The sequence below is a fragment of the Ailuropoda melanoleuca genome, chromosome 9 (assembly GCF_002007445.2).
Source record: "Ailuropoda melanoleuca isolate Jingjing chromosome 9, ASM200744v2, whole genome shotgun sequence".
Taxonomy (NCBI): Eukaryota; Metazoa; Chordata; class Mammalia; order Carnivora; family Ursidae; genus Ailuropoda; species Ailuropoda melanoleuca.
Genome location: NC_048226.1, coordinates 71,072,626 through 71,085,601, shown reverse-complemented (window position 1 = coordinate 71,085,601; position 12,976 = coordinate 71,072,626). Strand labels below are relative to the sequence as shown.

General features: G+C 31.5%; 1 protein-coding gene across 49 annotated transcripts in view; it reads right to left on the bottom strand.

The window, feature by feature from the left end:
• RIMS2 (regulating synaptic membrane exocytosis 2) overlaps positions 1–12,976 on the bottom strand; it is a 611,447-nt gene that overhangs the window by 165,601 nt on the left and 432,870 nt on the right. For 7 of the 49 annotated variants that reach the window (XM_034668431.1, XM_034668417.1, XM_034668423.1 and 4 more), the window contains one exon: positions 5,062–5,094. The exons of the other annotated variants lie outside the window; for them this stretch is intronic. In XM_034668431.1, coding sequence (XP_034524322.1) covers positions 5,062–5,094 — 33 coding nt within the window. The remainder of the gene's footprint in view (positions 1–5,061; positions 5,095–12,976) is intronic. 49 annotated transcript variants of the gene reach the window in all.

Genomic DNA, 12,976 nt, shown 5'->3' with positions numbered 1-12,976 from the left:
GTCCATTAAATATAGGTAGGATAGAATTAATGCATAGAAAATACCTGAAAATGGGTAGAATCTGTGTGTAATGATAAGACTGATAATAAATCAATAATTGAAAGATTTGGGGAGATTTCAGTAACAGCTTATACGCGTGTTTATATGTGTACATATTCATAGATATAGTAAATTTCCCCTACGATTAATGTTACTTCTCTTTACCTTTTAGGATATATATAATACAAGGAGAACAAGATGTCAAGTGAAAGCACACAGCATTCAGAACATGGCAGATATGCCAAGCAAATCTGTAAAAACTGAAATGCAGGTTTGGAATAACACATCTCAAGGGGCAACATTCAGGATAATCACAGAAATAAAACAAAAAAGACAAACTGTTTTCATGCTAAAAACAATACTGTAATTGTATTATTTTTGAAAAATTTCCTTTAGCTAACTGTAACAGGAAGTGAAGTAATAATTTTATTAAGAATTATAGGATGTTAACTGAACTTATGGAAATCATTTCAGTATTATAATATAATAATTTACCTAAGGAATTAGTAAGAAATATGGCTGACAAAACATCTTTTGTTTTTGAGATTTCCTTAGGAGTAAAACACATATTACGCAAGCACTAAGATCGCTAGATGCTCTAGACCGGGTCTGCAAGTAATTCTGAAAATTTGTGTACTTAAAACTTGAATTCAAAAACATGAGCAGATGTTATCGTATGGAACTTACCAAACAGTATTTTTAAAATCACTTTTGTATCATCAGCTTTCTTTCAAATGGTCTCTAAGATCTGTTTTACAATTATCTAAAAAAAAATGCAATTGTCATACGAAACTTCTTAAGAGTAAGAAGAAAAGTGTAAACCCTAATAAAACTCACTACTTCTCATTTAAAAGAACTTGGTTATTATTTGTGAGAGCTAAAATTAGTGGGGTTTTTTTTGCTGCTTCAAAATGTGTGATCAAACTCCGTTCCTTCGTTCTACTGTGTAGAATTGTGTTGCAATGACCATACTTGGACCTATTTACAGAAATGAAGGTCCTTTGTGGTGTAAAATGTAAAATACACACTTCAACTTAATGTCAGGAAAATGATTAGCCTTACGAAATTATTTTCCCATCACATTTTGGCTCGAAGTATTAATAGGTAGTGTTTGATACAGAGAAACAACCAACTTACATGTTCATTAGAGATGTGATGAGAATTTAATAAAGATATTATTTTATTGGTCACAGTCTCCAGTCAGTTTTTGAAAAGCTTTAGCTTCACCTAACTTTTATTAAACAGTTTTCCAACTGAATTTCCATTCCGAATTGTTTGTTACAAAATTTACTGTTTTCTAAAATTATCTCCTTTTTCTCTGAAGCTCTTCTTACTACTTCTCTATCATTTTCCCCTTTCTCATATTTCCTTTGGAATGGAATGCATTAGTCCTCATTTATGTCTAGGCTTTGGAGAGTTTGTGGAATCCTAACTGCAGGGCTAGTTGATAAGATCAAGTCCCCCTAATGGTGTTGGGAGTCTACAACTGGAACTGAGAAAGCTCACTCCAGCTTCCTCCCACCGGAAGGACAGTAAGCGTTGTTGATTCTATAGTTACAACGGCTTTGAAGTGTATACTAAGAAAGACTTCAAGTTATGTTTAGGTAAAAATTACAAGTAATTTAGGACCTGATACTCTAACACAACAAAAATCTCTTTCCTCTGTATTTTAACCATTCCACATATGTCCTAGATAGCATTGATTCTTTTCTTAAGAAAAGTTGCTTCCGTTATCAATCTTCTCCTCTTCCTAATTTTCAAACTCCCTGAACTAAGTGCTTTCCTTTTACCTTTATTCCTATCCTGGAGATTCCTTTGTTCCATCTGTTGAATTCCCCGTCCCAAAGCTTAGCTTACATTCTTTGTTCTCCTGTACCGTATTCAATGCTCATTCCTTCCTTTTCCTAGCATCTATTCTTTTTGTAACATTTTCCCATCCGTACCCTCAGCCACACCTATCCTGAGCTTCTTTGTCTAATGTTTCCCGAATTCCTTTCCATGTCCTAATCTTTCTACTGTGAATTCTGAAGCCCGATTCCTTTTACTTAAATCTTATGCATTCTCACCCTCATCTCAGAGGGCTCATCTCACCTGTTAGCCTGAATGGAAAGCTGACCCTTCCATAAGAAATAGTACCTCTGTCAGAAACATTTTGAGGAGAAACTGCTCAACGTCTTATACTTTCAGTAATATGGAATCCCAGAAGTGGAATCAGCATTCTTCTAGATCTGCTCTGCTGCTTCCACATGCTTACTCTTCTATTTCATAAAATTTACTTCTTTATGTTCATACCATTATACTTTCTTGCTGCTACTGTCTTCTTCCTGGGCAATTTCCTTCATCCATTTCTTGTCAAACTTAGGCCATCAGTGACTTCAAGGCCTATGTAAAAATTCTAACATCAAAATTTGTTACTTTGCTTTCCTTTCCAAACTGTAATCCATGCTTCACTTCCAGGTCACAGAAAACTCTGCATCTGAGCATGATTTAACAAGACCACATGATCTCACATGACTAGCATCTTACCTAATCTATCTTGGATATCACTTTATTTTTTTCTTAAGATTTTATTTATTTATCTGAGAGAGAGAGAGAGAGCAAGAGAGAGCACAAGCGGGGTGAAGGGCAAAGGGAACAGCAGACTTCCCACTGAGCAGGGAGCCCAATGCAGGACTCGATCGGGGACTCCAGGATCATGACCTGAGCCAAAGGTAGATGCTTAACCAACTGAGCCACCCAGGCGCCCTTGCACATCAATCTAAACACTTCCCTTGACAGCTACCCTCAACATCCTCATCCTCTTTTTCTTTCTACTATGACTGCCCACAAACTTCCAACAATTTATCTGAAGTGTGCTAATAAGTCAATCACACAATCTTAGAGAACCAATGCCATCACAAATTAAATTCTTCACTTAAACTATCATCTTCCTACATACCTTTGGTGAGTTCTCTCTTGTAACCCCCATGGTAGCTACTCTTCATTTTATAATTTCTCCAAGCCATTCATTCATTCACCAAGTCTACATTCATCTTCATTTTTTTTTTTTTTTTTTAGATCTCTCTTTTCTTCTCTTCCATCTGGCTTCCACCTTCTACAACTTCACTAATACCAACTAGGCAAAGATCATTATTGGTTAGTTTTGTCATTTAACAATATTTGTTCTACTCTTGAATTTTTCTGATGAGTATACCCTCCTTGAAACACTTTCCTTTCTTGAATTCTATTCTTTTCTAGATATCCTACTGTCTTTCAATAGTTCCTTTCATCATGGTTTTCTGGGTCTTGTTCTCTCATCCATTCCTTATATGTAAATAAATGTTGGTAATCCCAGAAATGTGATTCTTGGCTCTCTTATTTTTCATATGCTTCTGACAATTCCATTCATTCCAGTGGAATTAGTTAAGTGTTGGGATATTCTATTCTATGTCTCTAGGCCAGACTTCTCTGCTGAGTTTCCAGACCCATACATTCAATCACTTCTATTAGACAGCCATACCTGAATATTCCAAAGGAATGTCAACCTCAACCCATCCTCAAACTGAATTTATTTTTTTCCCTAAAACTTGTTCAACCTACATTCCTTAACCTGACAGAATATGCCACCATCTATCCATACATTTCAGTCACCTGAAATGATCTTATTCCCTCCTTTTCTTGCATCAACAATAGCAATCAGTGACTAAGTCCTACAGATTCTACATCTTTATATAACTTCTCATGCATCAATTTCCTATGTTACTGATACCTTATGTCAGTCCATTATCATCTCTTTAGTGATCTGTGCAATAACCTCATAAATGATTTTTCTGCTTTTACTGCTCTAGTCCATTTTTTACATAGTTTCCACAGTAATATTTCTAGGAAAAACTATCTGATCTTGTTCCTTTCTTCCTTTACATGTTCCAATACCTACATGATCTTCAGAAACACTCCCCTGCCTACTTTTGCCTAAACTTGTTTGAAGTCATTTTTTCCATATTGTTTCTTCTGCCTGAAATGTTCTCTACACACGAGGGCAACATCTTTCTAGTTTTTAATGTTTAATTCACATGTTATCTCTCCTATGAAGTCTTTCTTGAACTAAATCCATACTTTCCAGGTGGAAATGATCATACCATCCTTTATGATTCCACTGTATTCTACATACATAGATTTCTCATCACACCTGTAATATTATTGCATTTACTCGTAAGACTCACACTAGAAAAAGCCTGCAAGGATAGGGAGCTATTTTGTGTGTCCTATTATTTCCAGCACCTAGAACAGTACCACATCACATGCGCTTAATAAATGAGTGTTGAATGAATGTTCAAGTTTCAGTTCAAGTGTGATTTCTTCCGTGAAGCCTTTTCTGGCCATGTAGCCAAACAGATTTTATTTGACTTTATATCTTTGTAGACCATATTGCTAGAATCATCCATACTGGCACATAAACACAGCATGTTACCCACATGTTTTAACTCCTCAGTGATATTGAGAGCTTGTTGAGGACATGTATTAGATCTTTAGTGTTCTCCACATGTCTAGCATATTGCAGAACTCATGATAAAAATAAAATACTTTCAGAATTATGTAAAATAAAGTTGAAAATGAGGTTTAAGTCTAAAATAAGTTGAAGAATGAAATATGATTAATTTATTAATTTAATCTCACTGAGTAAATACTATATATCTATATGTATATATGTATGGGCATATACACATATACATATATTTGGATCTGGAGTTAGTTATTTTTATTTTTTATGGAAAAAATACATACATATATATGTACACACACACACATATATATATACATATTACCTAAAAATTAATCAATTTATTTTATCAATCTAATTGGAGCAGGTGCTGTTAAAAGTTGAATATACCACTACCTAAAATAAAAATGCCTGCAAGATTTAACATTTTGTTATATTAGAGGAAAATGAAAAATAATGAAATGAATAAAAAATAGTAAAAATTTCTGAAACAAGTTAGATACATGAAAAAATAACAAAGAAAAGCAGTAGAAGAGACAGACCTGCGTGTCTTCTCCTTGTGGAGTCCACTTCTTCTGTGGTCACATCGTGTAATGGACAGACATAGACAAAGGAGATGGGTATGAGTGGATGTACTCAAAAGGTAAAAAGCGACACTGAAGGAAAGGGCCCCAAATCTTTTTGAGAAAGAATCCTGTACACAGTTGTAGGGAAGATACAATAAAATACGTACCATATTAAAAAAAATTAAAAAAAAAAAGAATACAGAAGAACTGATGGAGAATTGGTTAAGCTATTACAGATTAGCAGAATCAGAAAAATAAAGTTAGTGTAGAAATAAAGAAGATTCAAAAGTTTACAATTATTTATAGACAGGCAATCCTGAACACTGACGCTGAAGAAAGATACCATTAGTGAAAACAATGTTACTTGTAAGACCATATTGTTCAAGACATTCCTGAGTCTGCTTAAAATCTGTGAAAATGCTTTTAGAATTTTTAATTATCATTTAAAGAAAAAAATTTAATTGAATAAACTTTAAAAAGAACATTAAAATAGCTCCAACAGATTTCTATGCCTTTCAATTTTCCCAAATTGATGAGTACACACATGGGCCATCAGGACAATATTCCATCGAATTACTTCACAATAGCAAAATATTACCATAAAATATTACATTATAAAATATGGAGAATAACAACTATAAGACTCATTACAAAAAGAGTAGTGGAAAGATACAGCTTTATTTAAATATTAAAAATTCGATGAACCTTAAATTTAGACAAATCTTATTTGATTATATTCCCATATAATACCTATTTAATCAGAAAATTCTTACAGACACCACATAACACATCACTGATATCTCTATTTAATTTGCCCATCAAAATCCAACATCTACTATAATAGATACAGCACACATTTTGGAAACACTTCTTTCTCCACTACTAGTGGAGTTCAGAAGACATTTTATACAGTGATTGAAAGCAGGAAATATCTGCTAAATTCACCATTCTAGGAAAAAATTTCTTCCAAAGATATTAGTGAGTTAGTATTAGTATGACTGACACAGATAAATACAGTAATACAAAACCAAAATCTCCTATTCAGTCACATACTTAGTTTTGAGTCAGGCACCATAAAATTCTTAAAACACCAAATTCACTTCTGCAGTGGTCACATCATAGTCTTTGAGAGATCTATAGAAAAACATACCATATCAAAATAAACTTGGAATATTGATATATTGAAATTATAACTCTTACGAGGATTCTTTCCTATTACAAATTAATCTGTTTTCTCGAGTAGTGAGAAAATGAAAACTTTCCACTAGGAAAAGATTGCTAAGATGACCAAAACTTGTTTTCTTAGAAAAAAAGAGAAATCCTACTATGAATTATAGAGAACTGAAAAAGAATGACACATTTTGAAATTTAACAATGTCATTTTGATTACTGTTTGAGCACATCTTTGATCTATTCAAAATTGGACACTAATTTTCATCATAAATGTATTACAAACCAGACTGTGTTGATAGGATTGACCACTAGGAAAAGTGCTATCCTCCTGAAATGTACTCCATATATTAATATGATATATGCCATATTTTGTTTTCCAACCCCAGTCTGCCGACTTCTCAAAGAAGATAGAAAAATCAGAGATATATTAATAACACAGGTTAATTCTGAATTGTATTATATCTCATTTTACTTCTTATATGCAAAATTTGTCTATATACATATTTACCATATTACTAAAATAATTTCCTTGCATGTTAAAATGAAAAATTGATATGAATTGGATAAAATGACTGCTTAGGTATATTCCTTCTCTAAGAAAAAATTTTATTATTATTACTATTATTTTTTTGCAGAAAACGTAAACACAACATAAATTAAGCTCTTTCTCCACCTAGCATTTTTCTGTACCCTGAATTATTTTATAATGGCACTGAAGCAATGTTCTTCATGTTATATGGATTCAAAACATTCAAAATTCTTTTCCACTCATTCATTCATTAATTACAGAGAATAACTGAGGCACACAGAGTTTAAGAGACTTACCCAAGGTCACACAACAAGTTCAGTGGCAGAACCAGAAATAGAACAGAGGTCTCCTGATTACCACGTCAACTTTCTTTCTACTAGATGCTATTTGACCCAATAAAAACACATGAAATAAAAAGTCAAGCAAAGAAAAAACAAAAAAATATTCTCATGGTGGTATCTGATCTGGACATTTTATTATACAGTATTTAGTTAGGAAATTTTTTTTAAAAAGGTAACTGCCACAACTATGCAAGTAATTCACTGATGTTTTTACTCTTGTGAGAAATATGGTAACACCTAGCACCGATAATTTAATTTTTTAATAAAATAATACAAAATTTATATTACATAAAAGGATGAAAATGATTTGACAATGATCTCACTAACTGAAAGTGTCCATCAAATCATTTTTCCATCATTTATATGAATATGATCCATTAATAAATAATAGGTCATAACCATTCTTATGTAAAAATCACTTAATTTTAATTAGCAGATAGAATATTCATTTAAATCATAAAATATAAAAAATTTACAATTATACTGAATATATTTTTTTTTAAATTTGGCTTCTTGTCTTTCTTGTTGTTAGAATTTGTATTATACATTTATATTATAACAGCCTCATTTTAAAAGAAAAACTTACAGTCAGCACCATTTAAGCAGCCCAGTCTTATTTAAATGGCAATAAACTATAAATACATATTTCACATATACTATTGAAATGAACTGCAGACCTCACTAAGCCTTGAAGAAGCTAAGAGGAATTGCCTCCACAATTCCTATCTCCATACTTTTCCTCTGATTGTTACTATGCCATATCCTACTTTTCAGTGCTGTTTTAACGGCCGTTCTAATGAGAACACTTTCTCATGCTTCCTTTAACCAATAACCAGTTAGATAGTAAGAAGTTAAGGACAGTAAAAGTACACCCTCTCTTTGGTATCTGTTACTATCATAATTATGGCTGAATCATAGTTTTAGTTTTAGACTTAGAAAATATAAATACTTTGCAGAGAGAATATACAGTATTTTTTGGGGGGGTTCATTCCATCATATGAGCCAACAAAGGAGTAATAAAATATTTTCATATATTTTATTGAAAAAGACATTTATAAGATATGATGAATACTTCATAAGCCCCATAATATCATTTCATCACTTATGGGAAATTATTTTTAAGAATTATTTTTAAATTTAGGTGCATCAAGGTGCATCAAACTGTAAAAAGAATGGGGTTTTAATCTAGCAAAGTAATACGGTGCCTGTCCATCTGTCTACCTACCTACCTACTAAAGCTGCTGAAGATAAATAGATATATAAAATAATTAGTTTCATTAAGTTATTTGGTAAAAAAGTAAGTTCGTAAGAATGCATATGCCAAGTTTTATGCAAAATTTTGTGCAAACCAAAAATCTTCTCTTGCTAATATAATGTATTAACTATTATTATATTTTGACTTAATACATCTCAAGTTCAAAGAGAAAAAATAATCTGTAATAAATTTAATTTTAAAAGGCATGTACATGGGCTTATTTATCCATAAATACAGTTTCTACCAAGTGTGTATGATATCTATTTGAAACCCTCTTGATGGCTAATGTTCTTTCTCACTTATCAACATTCACAACAGACATAATATTGGTCCTATTATCAGATGTAATTGTACTTGAGTAAACACATGTCCTTCGGGAGCAAGCATTCTGTTAAAAAGGTTCCCGACAGTGAGACAGAAGCCTTAATACTTTAAAAGCATACTATAACTTTCATATAATAAAAAACTAATCAAATTACGAGGGCTTTTTAAAGGTCATAGAATCTTAGAATGTCCCTTTGGGGTCAGCAGCGATACTTTTCAAAATGAAGCCTAAATAAGCAACTACTTTATAGGAGAGCCTCAATGGTACAAGGATCAGGACGGATCTAGAATACGAAAACAAACATTTACCAAATTTACAGATTTCAAACTAAAACTTCTCCACTGTGACAAAGACTTGTTGAAGAATTCCTCAACCAAGTGATCTGAGTTTTATTTTTTAAACTAATTATTACTTTTCATAATTTTGTCGGCAACCATAAAATTATTCAGTATTTACAATAACTTCTACCTATTAAAATAAGCAAGGTACAATCTTTTAAAATATTTTGCTGTCTTAAGTTCGCTAATAAAAATGTTTATCTTTTAAATGTCTTCTTTCCTAATCCTAGATGTACTGTTTTTTTCTGATTCTGTCCTTGAGGTCTGACACATAATGCAATTTTAAATACAGAAGAAAAATATACTCAGAGTATGTACTGAGGGAGTTTAAAATAACTGACTTTCAAAATACATCACACTATTTATCATAAAAACAAGAGTCACTGAATTATGGCTTGGCCTTATAAGCTTATCTGCATATTCAGAGGGCAATGAGCCAACTTTACATAAGCAACTAAACTCATAAATCATGAAATTGCATTTTATTGATGGGAAAACACAGTTGCTAACAAAGAATGCTATATTTACATCTGAAGGTATTGATAATATTTAATTCTGAAATTCCATTGGTTGATTCGTCTTGCATAAAAAATTTACATAGTTTGTTTCATATCACTTTTTTCTATCAAAAATAAAATTCACTTATTCTATAACAATCTGGAAATTACCAGCCTCTAATACTGACCAAGAACACAACCTTGATTCTCTTTTCCAGATTAGATGGATTAGACGAGCATCTAACTAGAAGACTAATTTAGATTTTTGATTTAGATGGAAATACATAGTTTCTACATTTAAGGAATGCCAAAATACTCAAAAATAAAAGGAAGCAAAAGTCTATAACATCAAAATACTAAAAAAAAAGTAAGTATTAAATTCACTAACAAAATACAATCTTTGAGTATTTACTTTTTCTTAAGATAAATTATAAATCATAAATCCAAAGGTAGAAGAAAAAGAATTCCCTACCTTCACCACAGTTACAGATCCACAAAGAATACAATATGGAAATGTCCATGTTGGAAAGAATTCAAGGTTAATACATTAACTAAATCATATAATGCTAAAATTAAGGGTTTATGCATCAAAATGCTATAGTATGTGGTAAAACACAACTTGTTACTTTGAATAGTTTCTATTTCCAAAATATTGTATAATCATAAAGTAACCCAGCAAAGTAAGTAGCACCATCATGGTTTCAGGGTAATTATCATAAGGGTAGCTAAGTCCTTCCAAAATTTTCCTAGATATAGCATATCTTACACTTAAGAAATAATGAATCAAGGCAGATAATAATCCTTTTAGGAATAGTATCAATTAATTATCAAACATATCAGAAATCATTTAAAATTGTATCTCAAAGTCCATTCTGAACTAATTAAGCCCAAGATCTTCTTTATTTGGAGAAACTGTGTCAGTTCTAAGACATTCATTCAGGCTAACTAAAATTAGCTTTCCCACCAAAGCTTTTTGTGGTACAAGTTTAAGTAAAATATGGGATAAAATATTTTATGTAAAATGTGCTCTCTTCTCAGATACATTTCGATTACTGTAAGAACAGAGAGAATCACAAAGTGAAAATAGAAAGTTCCACATATTAAAGTTTTTCAATGTTTAATAGCAATGCATTATTATAGACCACAGTATTCCAGTCTAGCAGCAGATTGCTCATTGAAAAAATAAACAACAGATTTTCCATATTCAAATAACCTTGATTTGTGTTAAGAATGTTTTGTTAACTTTACAGCCTAAACAAAATCTAATTCACATCTACTTGAGGAAGATGTTAGTGATTTACACTACACATTATCCAGAACACCTGAAGTTTAAAATCATTTGTACAATACTTATATTTTTGCTCATACCGAAGATAACTAATGTGATAAACACCATTATATTTCCCATGGATCTTCATCTATACCACCAATTAAATAAGAGATACTGAAAATAAATCACCCCTCTTGCTGATAATCCCCTCAGGGCAGTCTAGTTTTGAAATATCAAGATTTTTCTTTAAAAGAAGCAGATACTACTTAATAATACTTAAAGTTCATCCAAATATACGTTAACATATTTTCTAGCCTCCATTATGCCATTTAGTCCTCCAGTTCTATACTCATATTTAAAATAAAAATTTCAAGTGGTTTTAAGTTGTTAGTATACATCCTAAAAATGGTCATATTCCCAGCTATTATTCTTACACAGATTTTCATAAAACAGCAACAAAAAAGACCATAATATACACTATTGATACACATAGCTAACTTTGCATCTCAGGTTTGGGTTCAAGTCCTTACCAAGTTTTTCTAACACCACAAGTTTACTCCCACAATCTTCTGATGAAGAATCTTTGACAATGAATTGAAAATGCTATCTTAGATTTTAGTGAATGAAAATTACGTATTAAACACAGATTACAATCAATAGATTATTAGTATCACAGATGTACTTAAATATAAAATAAAGGATGACCCCAAACATGTCTTGCGTAAAGCCCAGGTTCAAACCATGTTACTGAAATGTAATTAGCCTGACTCACCTGATATCCCACCACTCTCTTCCACTTCAAAGTTTCAATAATGAAAAATATTCCCTAAGATAGCCCACCTTTCTTTAAGAAACAAACAAAAATATTTCGGAATACTAACATTTAACACCGTGTTTACTGCCTTAGCGTACTGCATACTTACTCATGACATTTAGGGTGGGAATTTCCAGGGCCAGTTTGAATTTCCTAGTATATAGGAAAATCCACAATTGCCAAAATAGAAAAATTTATAACCATTTACACCACGACATTAAGACACTAATTACATTAATTTTCCTCTTCTACACATGAAATTTATATTCAATTAGAGGACTCAAGGGATAAAAAATATATATGCTATCTATGAGAATATAAAAATTAATAATATTTAGGAGATTTAAAAAATTTTGTTTGTGAGTTTTAAAAAACTCTTTTAGCCAAACATTGCATTCCATGACTGTAATATTCAATGTAATTTATTTACATAGATCTATATGGCCACAAACCTATATACGCATTTAGACATGATGGCAAACAAGACAAATAATAGTTTATGACCAAGGATAACCAGTATCTCACAGTATTGCAAGGAAAGATTTTTTCAGTAATAATTTTTATTATATAAATCATAACATAAATCATTAATTTTATACTGTTTACCTTTAAATCCCATTAAATATATTAAGGTAATTACTATTTTCCAAACCAACTGTGATGCTTAATTGGAAAATTGAAAAAAACGCAAGATTTTTTTTTTTCAAAATATGTTTTACTAAAAGAGAATTCACAGATTAAGCCATTTGTGCTGTGGCATTTTTCCTTGCTCTCCAGACTTATGTAACAATTTTTTTTCTCAAAGCAACCTATTCTTCTCGTTAACAGCACTGTCACAATTGTGGTAACTTAATCATTAGTATAATTACTTATAACTTATGTATTTTTGCCAGAATGCAAGCTCTATGAGGATAATTGGTGCACCTGTGTTGTTTACCCGAATAACTCAGGACCAGCCACAATTCCTGGCATACAACAGGACAGCAGTGAATACTCATTAATAAGTTAGTTTAATTTATACATTGACATATTTTAAAGCATAGGTTTTAGAGGTGTAAGATGAACTGAGTCACCATATGAAAATACATTAACACTGTTACTATAGACACATTTTAATGATAATATCACTATCAGAAACGCCATCCTAAAATTTTGAAAGAAATTTTCAACGTACTCTCATCCAATGACTGATTAAAACTAGGATTGATTATTCAGTTTATTGATTACCTCTGCCCTTTGCTTCTCTTCCTTTTACTCCTGGTTCAAGTTTTTGTCTTCTACTTATTTTATAATACCTCTCCAAATAAGAAAAGAAAGAGGAAAATAAAATCGCTTCATTTCAATTCATT